This window comes from Bombus fervidus, chromosome 1 (assembly GCF_041682495.2).
Source record: "Bombus fervidus isolate BK054 chromosome 1, iyBomFerv1, whole genome shotgun sequence".
Classification (NCBI taxonomy): domain Eukaryota; kingdom Metazoa; phylum Arthropoda; class Insecta; order Hymenoptera; family Apidae; genus Bombus; species Bombus fervidus.
The window spans coordinates 7,263,598-7,276,746 of record NC_091517.1 but is presented as its reverse complement, the minus strand read 5'-3'; the positions used below and the strand labels follow the sequence as shown (position 1 = coordinate 7,276,746).

The following is a 13,149-nucleotide window of genomic DNA, read 5'->3' as shown; positions in this document are numbered from 1 at the left end:
GTCAAGTACTAAATATTTCAGTACATCGTGATCTTTATATCTGTAACACACATCGGAATGTACACATCGAAAGAATGTTCTAACAATAATAAACGTCATGAGCTTTCCACATAAGCCACTGAATGTCGGAATTCGTTTACTCAAATTCGATTTTTCATAGAAACGTAAACACCTTTCACAAGCAAAGAAATGAAAAATAAATAGTTGAAACGATATAAACACTCCGATCGTTCTTCGTCGTCGAATATTCTTTTTGAAACGCGCTCTATTTAGTTAGAATATGCCGCTTCGTCACTCGTCAAAAACTCAGTTTCTAAAGATTTATTTTTGTTATAACAATAGCAAAGAATGAAAAGAGGAAAAGCAATATTTTCTTTCCCATCGCTGTCATAACAATGCAAAACTAAATATATTAATAGAATTATTAAAAAATAAAGAAGTTAACTTTTTCCAAGACATATTTTTGTATATAAAATTATGGATAGCATACAGGTAGAGCTATACAAATTGAATATTCAGTATAACAGTTATTTATAAATGTTTAATATTTTTTACGTAAGCAACAAAATATGAATTTTGTTCAATTAATTTACCTATTTGGAACACTGTGCATCTTCACAAAATTCTCATAATTAAACTGTGAATTTTTATATATATATGAGAAATATAACGGCGCAAAGATGCCCGGGATAAAATATAAAACTCATGTTAAAAATATAATACTCATTATAACGATATCAAAAAATCTTTACCTAGGTTATATTTTATCAGTAACGTATATAAAAATATGAATTTACATCAATATCTGCAAAATTCATTGAATAATATTTGTCAAATTTAACGCATGATTAAAACGTGAATATCAATGAATCAGTTCTTTTATAGCCATCTGAAGTAGATCGATCTTAAGTCATTAATTCCATGAGCAGTAGCTCAAATGGAAAATCTACGCGGATATTGGTTCCCTCGAAATGGCAAACCGTTATTTATACTTTCGATGACGATTCAATGACGATTTCAAAGACGAAATCGTATGACCCTCGAAAAGAGATCCTATCCTAAACGCATTCCAACGTCGAGGAATAGATGAATGAAACACGGAACACGATACTGTTTCATAATTAAACGTCACCCTTGTTCGTTACGTTAATTGACAAATTGCTATCATTTTGTGGTTTCTATTTTGTATGCATGCGTGAATCTGGTCTTTTCCTTCGTTCGTATAATAAAACTGAAAAGTTTGTTTTAAAAAGTTAGACGCAAAAATATGAAAAAATCAAATTAAAAAAAGATAATCGTGTTAAAAAAGAATTTATTGCTTTATAATTGGTAATTTCTTCGTTATTTCATTATTTCAGTTTATTTCAGTAAACGAAAAATATAACGTTTGGTATTAATGAAATTTGTTTGATATACATCGTTCGTCATTTCGAAATTTGAAAAATTTTATTGGCATTTGTTTATTTTTATCGAAGCGACTCTATCACAGAAATAGAAGAAATACGAATCAAATACAAGAATTGATAAAGTAAATAGATATTAGTGAAAGTATTTTATATGAAGAAGACTCCTTTTATAATCAAAAATGTCTATTTCCTATTTCTACTCAAATTTTATACTATCACATATGTAAAAACAACAGTACTACGATATTTAAAAAATAGTCCAAGTAATAAAGTATTTTGAAAGAAATCTTCCAAAGCAATAGACACAAATATCACTGTCAGTGTAATGATTGAACAATAGCGTATTAAAGAATTTTCAAGTAACAATCAACATTAACCTAGTATTACTTATTAACCAACATTAATCTAAAATCAGCCTTAACCTACTAATATCTATAACATTTTGACCTACTATTAACTTACTATTCACATAAAACTATTTTATTAAACAAATTTTTATACAGCTCCTATTTTCTTTCTATAAAAAATGTCAAACCCCATATTCATGGCTCTCCTTGTAGTCAAAATGCTTTTAATCACACAAATTTCACATTGTTGTCATAAATCGTAAATGAATGTAACTAGTGGCCACCATAAGAAGGAAAAAAATAAAACAGTTGTCGCCGAACAATTACTGCTTGTATTACTAAAAGGTGGCTTAATTTGTTAATGACAACTCCTGAGGACGATAAAGTTTTATCGAATTTGATTCGTGTACTCACCGTATGGAAGAACAAATCCACAGAAGAGCGATATGGAACAAAGGAGCCACAGGAAATTCGCACTTTTCTCGGTACACATGGCGCGATGCACACTATTATCGGCTGTTTTCAAACACCCGTGCCGTATCGCGCGGCCACTCTCGTGGCTCTGAGAGTTCCTCGTTAGATTTCGAGTTTGAATCTCGATCCTTCTCTGTCTTACGCTCTTCATCTCGCACGCAGCCTCAGAAAGCGGTCCAGCGCCTGCTCGCTGACAATATTCCGGATAAACTAATCCGAACAGAGGGCACCACTATTCAAGCATGTTCATCTGTACCGACAAAGCAGATAAAAGGTGGTAACTGTTTCCGTAGAGAACTACAGAATAATACTGGTTTTGCTAAATAATTGTTTTATAAAATAGGATTATAAATAGTACTAACAAGCTACACCTCGTCAGCGAAAATACATAGTATGTTGTAATAAACAATAAAATCTTTGAATGGATCTTCTTCGTTGATGGGTTGGCTTCCAATATTATCAACTGAACATAGAATAAAATTAGAATTATAACACCCCTAGCGGTTAGAATTAAAATCTACTACTATCAAAGAGAATTCTAGAATTTGAAGATTCTGAGATCAGGACTTTGAATTTTGAAAATTTTAAACTCTGTTATTTGGAGATACTAAAGTTTAAATATGAGTGTGAGGTCTAAAAACTAAGATCTAGAAATTCTGAGGTAGTTTTTAATTAGAACTTAAAGATCTAGGGTTTGATAGTTTTAAGATCTAGGGTCTGGATTTGGTATCTGGGGGATTGTGGTTGGTAATCTGGAATCTAGGCGTCTGCGATTTAGAGTCTGGGAATTTTTTAAATGATTGAGACCTGGTGGTCTTAATATCCATGAATTCTAGAATATTTGGAAATCAGTTATTACAATCTTGTAGTGTACATTTGAGATTTCAATTTAAGACCTAGAGATTAAGTATATGTTATAATATTTGGCACTGTCATTAATAGAATTCCAGTTTTATTCTACATTGTATCGATAACATTAACACAAAAGTTCAAAAAATTCGCAACCCTCCAAATCTAAAACTAATATATGTATAATACAAAAAATGCTAATAGAATATTAGGTTATAAACAAGACTAGTTAGGCTTACTTTATAACTTATCCATATTTCGCCTATCATGATAATACGTCATTTTGCGCAACAATGCCATAGGAGTAAAAATAAATCAATGCCATCAATTCTGCTTTGTGCGTTTCACAGTAACTTTATTTTTTACATAATCTACATTTACAGTACCACATGTAACTACGAAATTTTTCTTTGTAAAATGTATAACGTAAAAAATGTTAACACAAGAAATATTTCTCATTCTTAATCAACGATTATTTAAACATTCAACTAACATTATTGCCATGATGTTACACATCATATTATAATACAGTATTGCTATCATCACCAATCCATTTACATTACCATGATGATATCTACAACTATCAGGATCCAACTTAATAATTCCATATGATACCACTATTAGCTGTGAAATTCCGCGTCAGCTAAAACGCATAAAATTTTTGCACACGTGTAACGTGACATTACATCCGCACCGCAGCATCGTGAACCTCAGCGCCAATCCCGATAGTCTATTATCAGCTATCATGTATGGTCCATATCGGCCGAAATCGATATTCGCTATCGATCGGTAAAGATTCGACTAATGGAGAGTCCCGTCAACGGTAACGTCCAGGAAGAAATAAAAAACGCTCTCTCTACATAGAGAGGCCAACGTTAAACGTCGACGTCCTCATTCGTGACACCTAACTTTGGTATACAACCATACGAGCCTTTGATATCGATCCTCTGGCAGCTCGGTTCTCTCGACAGCGACGCAAGCTCAACTCGGAACGAGGATCCGTCGCGGTAGAGGGGTGATTTGTCCTCCCTTTCGTTACCGCTACGAACTCCCTCTTCCCTCCCCTCCTCCCAACCTTTTCCCTCACCCCGTTAGCTTGCAGCCCCCCTCACCTTCTGTGTTTCTTTCTCTCCTTCTTTCTCTCGCATCCTCACGAGGAGGAGAACGAGAAGCAGGAAAGATGAGCAATCAAGAGGACCTCGACTATTACATCATGTTCCCGTCGTTTCCGCCGTCCCCGAAGGATCCAACGTTAACCACCGGTAGTCAGGATCAACGTGAAGAGTTCGTATTCGTTTACAAGGAGGACAAACGACCGGTAATAGTGCTACTAGGATGGGCCGGCTGTCAAGACAAATATCTGGCCAAGTACAGCGCAATTTACGAAGAGAAGAGGTACTGATGTTTTGCAAAACTAACCCCCCCCCCCTTTTAACTGTTTCTTCTTTTCCGATTAATTTCTTTCTTCTTGCTTTTTCATTGTTTCGTATGACTGGAAGTTAAGGATGAAAATATAGATAATAGTTTTTACGCGATGATCCGTGATGATAGATTTTGTGGAGTAACAGTTTGATGAGCAAGGGTTGAAGTAGGAGGATGGATATACATTGTACACGCATGTATTTTTGTGACAAAATATTGGAGGAAAATGTAGAATTAAGTGTCATGTAGTTCATGAAACTGTTGATAAGATATAATAGAAAATGCCGGCAATATCATGCAGATGATACTTGTTTATTTAATCGATAACAATTTAGAATTTGACTTCCGAAATGAATTTTTCTATTTATTCGAATTCCTAGTGAATGTTGTTGTATTATGAGAATTTATCGTTAGCAATTAATAACTCAATCGTACTTTACTATTACTAAAACATATAATAATATAATATTACACAAGTCAATAATTAATTAATCATAAACATTATTTTGGATCAATAATAGAAGATATATTCTGTGCATTTATGTTTATATTATATTTCTATGAAATACTTTTATAGTAAGTAATTTATTGTACCATCCGTACATTTCAATGTTTTCGGATATAATACATAGTATAAGTCGAACAATACTCTAATAATCTATAAAATATATTATATACTTCTATATAGTAGAGATTTACAAATTATTTAATACATATCGATAAATAATGTTCCTTTTTCAAGCTGCATCACACTACGATACACGGCACCAGTAGAATGTCTATTTTGGCGAAGAGACAAAATGCCTCATATTGGCAAACGGTTAATCCAGGTAATCACAGACAAGAGTTTAGATCAACACCCGATATTCTTCCATGTCTTCAGTAACGGCGGCGCGTTTCTATATCAACATGTAAGCCTTGCGATGCAACAAGCTAACTCACCGCTTAAGGTAAAAAATACTGTTACCTTTCACCTTTTCAACATTCTCTACATCATTGCTTCACGTAATATACATATTAACATTGAAATTCTAGGTCAAAGGAGTGATATTTGATAGCGCACCTGGAGAAAGAAGATTAACCGCTCTTTTCAAAGCAATTAGCGCAATCATCGGCGGACATCCACTTACGAACATACCAATGTCCTTCCTCATTACGATCTTCCTCTCTATACTTTGGTTTTTAGAGGTATTAATAAAGATATTACTGGACTATGGGTTTTTATACATTTTGCGAAATTTTCCATTTCTAGGTTCCATTTCTTTGTTGTGTTCATAAAAATATAAATTTAATTAATAAAAGTCCGTAGTCTAGACATTATATTCCTTTTGTATCGAATTTATTAGTATTACCAATTTAAATCTTGATTTAGGTGATCGCTCACGCCCTTGGACGTGGTTATCCAGTGCAAACGAACCCGATCGGTCTTGCAGAAGAATCCTATTCTTGGCCGCAATTGTTTCTTTATTCGAACGCTGACACTTTAATTCCGGCAGCGGTATGTATATCCTTGACATAATAGTTCGTTGCAAGAATCCACAGCAAACTAAATGTATTTGTATTTTATTCTTTTATATGAACTTATATATTATACTTGTTCGTATTTCAAGGACGTCGAGAAATTCGCCAGTCGACGAGCAGAACGTGGTGTACGAGTGCAGCTGGTACTTTTCACCAATTCTCCGCACGTCAAGCATTATGCTACTTATCGTGATGCCTACGTAAATACAGTTTGTAGTTTCATCCACGAATGCCTGACGTCACCAAATTTAGAATGCCTGGAATTGCCTCAGAATCACGGTATAGAAAATAATTCCCGGAATTACGTCACTATGCCAAGTCTTACCAAAAGAGTTGTGCTACCTCATGAGGCTACTAAGTTAAATTAGAAAAAAGCAAATGGAATATTAATAATAGAGTAGCAATATGATCGACGGAAGAGTCGTGTTCCGTACAATTTTACATGTACGATTATACACAAACAAAAGTGGACAAACTGGAAAACTAAGAGGGTCGGCGTATTGTTTGATTTTCATCGTCGAACTTCGTATATTTGAATATATGACACGCATTTTTTATACAGCGTTGAGTCTTAACATCATTACGAGAATCTTCTTATTTGTATTGATATTAATATGTAGTGAAAAGTGTCAGCTACTCAAAAAAGTACATTTCATATAAAATAAATTTTTACTAGAATAATTTCGTTTGTAATATGTTTTATCAAATACTGTTGTCTTTATTTGTTGTTAAATAATCATTATAAAAAATATAAATCATTTAAAAATAGATTTACACGGACAAATATAATATATAGATAATATTTAAACATTACAGCACAGATACTTTCAAATTTAATTTTAAGAAATTTAATATATGTTTATACAAAACTCAACGTTGATTCACGTGTAAGGATGAATTAATCTTTAATTTTTTGTAGAAATTTTAAAAACTAAACTGAGCTCGACCTCTCTTTCTTCCTTTTGTCCTCTTATACTTATTCTACTTCCGCTTGGTATTTCCTTCGTATCTTCCAGTTTCTTCCTTCGCTGTGTGTTCTTAAACGTCAATGTGCCTGAACTTCACAAATCGACACAATTGCGTTCCTTCCGAGAATAAAAGAAAGAAAGTACACATTCGACAGTGTACAAGTATACGCAAGTACAATTCTGAATTTCCAGAAAGTAAATGGAATAATGTTGCAATACACCCTAAATTTCCATGTTTGAAATATTTCGTAACCTCATATAGTAAATTGTAATAGAAACTCCAGATGCACTTGACAGCGAATTAAGGTGAAAAATTGGAAATTAGGAACCTAGACGCTTGTTGATGTGATCGAAGTGCGCACAAGAAATATACGTTATTAATTGAAATCTCGAGGGATCATAATCTCACGATGTTTCAATTTCGACGTAAAAAAGTTCTCGCACAAAAGGATCAAGCTGGTCTTGATTTAGCTTTCAATTTAATTGCAGTTGTAATTAAGTATCAATGAAACAGAGGAATTTTCTTGTATCTCTCCTTATCGAATAATGTTATGTCTCTACATAAAGTACACAGCACACACACACATCACGTGCGCGCGCCACGACACACAACAAACACATATATATACATAATATATAAATATATTTTGATCTGTCGATTAGTTACAAATAAAGACTGATAAATATACATGATTTGTTGTTTTCTTACAGACATATAGCCGTTAAGTGAATGAAATAATCAATATTTAATATGCATTTATGTCTTTTTCAGCTAGAATATGAAATATAAAATTTTTGTTTCATGAAATAGAGATATTTAACATCATTGTTGTCATTGTTAAAACTATATACAATTGAAAAAGTTTATATAATTTATCTCAAGTATAATAATCTTCATCATTGGAAATTTCTTGCAAATTTCCATAACAACCAATCTTTCTTCTAATTAAATCCCCCCATAAAACATTGGTATTACAAATAGGGCAAGTACCTTCAATTGGTAAAATCATGTTGTCTTTATGAAATAATTGTGCCAAACAAATTAAATGAGCTATTAATGAACAGCTAGGTTTTATACAGCTAACTGCTTGTTTTCTTTCTACAGGTGCATTACAAATAGAACAGATTATAGATAATTCATCCAATGTTTCTATTGTATCATTTGTCTTCTTAATTTTTTTGGAAATTACTTTTCCATGACATATAGGCATATGTATTGGAGCTGAAACATAGCTAGAGTACTTTTCAAAGAATTCATAATCTAGCCAACGAATTGTTAAAGGTAAACGGCACCAAGGTCCAACTTTTAACATATTTGACAGAACCAGAAAGCAAAATTCAATTACTTTCTGTCGTGATTTTTTCTTAGGTACATGTTTCAAACGGCGACTAATATGAGGGTGTTGCCAAGCCCACTCAAACTAAAAATAAAAACAAATTAAGATTTAAATGCAAAAATTACTAATAGAGTACATAATTCTTTTTTATAAAATTAAATGAACGTACCCTAAGGGCAGATGTATTATTTGGAAAGCCATGAATAATTAATACCATATTCCTAAAAGGAAACAAAATATCTTTTTTACAACTTACTTGCAATTAACATAACAAAAAATAACATATTTTATGGTTATTTAAAAATTATATAATTACCATGGCCCTTTATTACTTGTTTTCCATGCACCTCCATGTTCTTTTCCAGCATTATGTCTCTTAAGTCGACGACAAGGATCAACTGTATATCCTATGTATGTTCTTCCCTTATATTTTGGATTCATACAATATAACAAATATACACCATAAAAGTGCTCTATAACTTCTGCGTTTTCCATTTTCAAATTAACTAGTATAATACATTAAACTACACAAAATTTTCAGTAAATTTGAATGATAAAAGAACTACATCAGAATACAATAAATGTTTAGTGTCATGTTACCAAAATAGAATCATAGAAAAAAATTAATTTTATAATTTTATTATCATTTCATTATTTATTCTCTTCCTATTATTTATTAATGCAATTACAAATTAATAATGAATTATAAAGATTAATATATATAATTGACAATGCTAACCTAACATCCCATATAATAAATTCAAACTAACCTAGCCGAATTTAATATTATCAAAATTAGGTACTTATAGATGTCAGATAATGCTATCGAAAGAATGCAAACACGATGATTAGCAATAAAGACTTATAATATATTATTATACATATGTATTTCATGAAATAGATATTGAATTAAAAAAAAATATGTAATTCAAACATTTTTTCAATAACACAAATAAAAGTATACAAATCTACGACTAGCACTCTAATAATATTACAGTTAATAAATAGTACATATATATGTATTATCAGGTATTATATTTCCTTTCTTAAAAAATAAGTAAATTTATGTATTACATAATAGATTATTATATCTTGTATATATATAAATGCGAATAAAAATTTAAAGTTTTTATTGTAGCACGTTGTTTAAAATAAAGATGTGTAATGTTTATTTGCATGAATATTAAACTTTTTAAAATTTGCATTTATATACTTATAAATTTTTTCATTTTTATATATCCATTTATATCTTTGTTTTTAAAATTTTTCCTCATTTATAAATTTACATTATAGAAGCTAAATTGTATATGGACTAATTTTCTTCCCATATATAACTATTATTGCAAATTATTACATCCCTCTCAATCAGGAAATAAATCAGAATGGAACTAGTATTTTGACGTCATTACCGCGTCAAGAATAAAATATTTTATTGAAAGACGCAAGCGCTGTGACACTAAATTCCATAGTTTATCAGAGAGTTGTATTTTTCACGGTTGTAAGTTTTATTTCGTGTTAAGAAGAAGAAATCGCGAATGGAGATAAATAAGAATAGATCAACAATAACGATCGGTTTCTCCGGGAATGTAATTGAAAGCGCCGCGTATTTAGTTGCAGCACTGTCGAAATTACGCTTTGATCTTGATTGGACACAAACCAGAAGAGATCTGTACGCGAGGATCCAGTAAGAATGGCTGCCGTTTTTAGAAGATTCAGAGCCGTGCAGATCACGGTGATCGGCAAAACTAAACTACCGTCATTTGTTACCAGCCGGTAGGCGATCACGACTGCAAAACTTTGAAGAGCCCTTTTTTCATATGTTTCGTGTATAATCTACGCGAGCTAGTATATAAACGGCGGCTTTTTAGGGCAATAGCCACATCGTGTGTGTTGTAGATCTTTTGCAAAGTCATCGATCCGACAGGATATCAGCGAAGGATGGATAAACAAGCTTTTCGTAAGAAAAATCGAGCCAACCAAAGAGTCTCATTCAAGGATGCTGTCAGATAAAGGAGTTATTTACGCCTTGCACACGCACAATATTCGACCCGATTCCATTGATAAATATTTGACCAATTAGTAAGTTAATTTTGTTTACATTTTCTTTATCTTAATGTCAAGTCGTATGTTTAAATCATAAACATGTTTAGAATACTCGCACAAAAATTCTTTCAAAATTCTTTTTTTTGAAGTTTCAAAAAAATATTAGATTTTGTTTATGTCGCAGAATTGGCATGCACAGAGAATTATTTATATTAGGAAAATTATATGGGGACATGTTTGTATTTTGGAATATTACAGTGAAGAGATTGTTAACATTATAAACTCCAAGAAATCTGAATTGAAATTGGAGCTAGTTGGTTCATGGACTGTCGTAGCTGGTGATATCGATCAAGCGTTGCATCTATGGCGATACTCTGGTGGCTATGATAGTGTTGACCGCACACAAATTGAATTGTCTAAAGAAGAGGTATGAGAATTAAATAAATTTATTTATATACAATAATATAAAAGAAACATTTCATATATTATTTTATTATTTATTGTTATATGATATTCATATATTATATATGATATTGTTTACTCTCAGGCATATCGACAATTATTGAAAGAGAATGGCAAATATCTACGGTCACGTTATTTACAATATTTATTGGCATTTAGCTATTGGCCTCCTCTTACAAAACGAAATGGTTCGAATATATATGAAATACGTAGTTATAGGTTACAGCCTGGAACTATGATTGAATGGGGTAATAATTGGGCAAAAGCCATCAATTATAGACGTAACAACAATGAACCATTTGCTGGTTTCTTTTCACAAATTGGTAGATTATATAATGTCCATCATATTTGGTGTAAGTATTAATGTTAATATTATTTATACATTCCTTATGTACCAGATTAACAATATGAACTATGAACTATATATAACATTAATTCACAGAAAAGATATATATAATTTATATTAAATATATATAATCTGTATGTTTCTAAGAATAAAAGACATGTTCATTTCCAGGCTATAAAAATCTCCAAGCACGAATGGAAACTCGTGAAAGTGCATGGAGATCTCCAGGATGGGATGAATGCGTTGCATATACTGTACCATTAATTAGGGAAACACATTCCCGTATATTAAGACCAACTAACTTTTCACCAACAAAATAAGATTTTATGTCCACAAATCTAAATGCATTTGTATAATACAATTTATTTCTTATGTTTACATTATAATGTAAAAATATTTGTTATATTATACACACTACGTTTATATAACTGTATAAAGTAAGCGCTCAATATGAAATGAAATGTAGCATTTTGTTGTATTGCAATTACTAAAATGTATTTTAATAAAATTTAAACTTCTTTGTTACTATAACGTTTCACAATATATTTTTATTGTCAGTTTTTAAATAAATCTATATATTGATGAGTATATTGATCGTTGTATTTCTGAACATTTATCTATCGTCCTTTACTAAAATTTGCTACTTTTAATGTTCACATAATGATTGATCAATAATTCAATAAAAATTATGTAGTTTTAGTGAAATAGTTTATAATAAAAGAGGTATGGGAAGGTCACGAAATGCAAATAATTATTAAATATCGTTTATTTTTATTATCTAATCAATATATCAAGTTTGATCAATCTAATCTGTTTAAAGTTTAAGTGATAAACATATCCTCCTCTCCAGTCATATAATTCAAAGGACATATTAATTTAATTAAACATGGAAATTATGACAAACAAAGGCCAATTTCAGACGTTAATTGCATTTTATATTTAATTTTACTGTATTTTCCTTATAAAGATACTAGTTTTTAAACTTTATTAATTAAGCTATATAAATATATATATATATATATATATATATATGTATGTATAAAATAAAATGATAATTGTCATTGTAATAAAGAATAATATTATTGATAATTAGACTATTTTTCACATTAGAAAAAATGTTTTATATATAAGCATATTTAGTATTTTCTCATCACTTAACACAATTAATAATCAAATTAATTTAAAACACTTCAGCATTGCTTAAATTTTTATTATACTATATTATACTTTTACTATATTATTTTTAAAAACAATTTTTACCTCTATTTAATGCATCAAGTGTGGGAATTAGAGTATATTATTATGTATGTTACTTTTCAACATACTTTTTTAAATACAGAGTTAATGAAATGAAAGATGATTATCTTATGACCTACATCATATACTTTATTAAAATTTATTATGTTAATATCCTTTGTATGAAATCTTATATCATAAAATAAAAATTTAATTTGCTTGAATTATCCTTAAAAATTATTATGATTCATGCAGCATTATTCTTACAATGCTGATGCGTTTCAAGAATAGAAAAGGTTGGAAATGTAGTAGAATTCAAATTATAGCAAATTTTTCTTATAATAACATAAAAGTGACGCAACAGTGGAGGACTTATATGTTTAACGATATTGAAAATAGAAAGCATCTTCAGAACACAGAAATAAATATCGATGAAATCTTTGTGAATTACGAATATTTACAATATACAAATATATATACAAGATATATATATATATTAACCAACATATTACTTTATAAAAGAGAATAAAATAAGTCAGAATAAAATTCTGTATCAGTACAAAGTTTTGACATTTAATTATTCTATGTCAAGTGATTCTTATATCAATATTTTACACCAGACAATGTATTTTTTTAATTTTCTTATAATTATCTTTTCACAGTAACACAATATTTTTTTGTAAATATTAATGTGGAATGGAAAGTTTAATATTGTTAAACAATTAATTCTGAAATAAT

The 13,149-nt window shown here is 30.4% G+C and overlaps 4 protein-coding genes across 6 annotated transcripts in view; 2 read left to right on the top strand and 2 right to left on the bottom strand.

Annotated features, from left to right (window-relative positions):
- LOC139988044 (uncharacterized) overlaps window positions 1-2,393 on the bottom strand; it is a 76,906-nt gene extending 74,513 nt beyond the window's left edge. For all 3 annotated transcript variants that reach the window (XM_072004971.1, XM_072004988.1, XM_072004980.1), the window contains exon 1: window positions 2,168-2,393. In XM_072004971.1, coding sequence (XP_071861072.1) covers window positions 2,168-2,378 — 211 coding nt within the window. In that variant the 5' untranslated portion in view covers window positions 2,379-2,393. The remainder of the gene's footprint in view (window positions 1-2,167) is intronic.
- Window positions 2,394-3,803: 1,410 nt separating this feature from the next.
- On the top strand, window positions 3,804-7,675 carry LOC139985886 (transmembrane protein 53). The gene is made up of 5 exons (XM_072000780.1): window positions 3,804-4,471; window positions 5,241-5,448; window positions 5,534-5,686; window positions 5,871-5,996; window positions 6,109-7,675. The coding sequence occupies exons 1-5, from the start codon at window positions 4,257-4,259 to the stop codon at window positions 6,385-6,387; spliced, it is 981 nt and encodes a 326-aa protein (XP_071856881.1). The 5' UTR covers window positions 3,804-4,256; the 3' UTR covers window positions 6,388-7,675.
- Window positions 7,676-7,810: 135 nt separating this feature from the next.
- On the bottom strand, window positions 7,811-9,324 carry Slx1 (structure-specific endonuclease subunit SLX1). Its single transcript, XM_072001034.1, has 3 exons — window positions 8,641-9,324; window positions 8,494-8,545; window positions 7,811-8,408 (listed from the first exon to the last, which is right to left on the bottom strand). Exons 1-3 carry the CDS (start codon window positions 8,817-8,819, stop codon window positions 7,866-7,868), a joined length of 774 nt encoding a protein of 257 aa, XP_071857135.1. The 5' UTR covers window positions 8,820-9,324; the 3' UTR covers window positions 7,811-7,865.
- Window positions 9,325-9,695: 371 nt separating this feature from the next.
- Nipsnap (protein nipsnap) lies at window positions 9,696-11,706 on the top strand. Its single transcript, XM_072000902.1, has 6 exons — window positions 9,696-9,822; window positions 9,936-10,097; window positions 10,221-10,403; window positions 10,626-10,794; window positions 10,915-11,182; window positions 11,347-11,706. The coding sequence occupies exons 2-6, from the start codon at window positions 10,015-10,017 to the stop codon at window positions 11,493-11,495; spliced, it is 852 nt and encodes a 283-aa protein (XP_071857003.1). The 5' UTR covers window positions 9,696-9,822; window positions 9,936-10,014; the 3' UTR covers window positions 11,496-11,706.
- The last annotated feature ends 1,443 nt before the right edge of the window (window positions 11,707-13,149 follow it).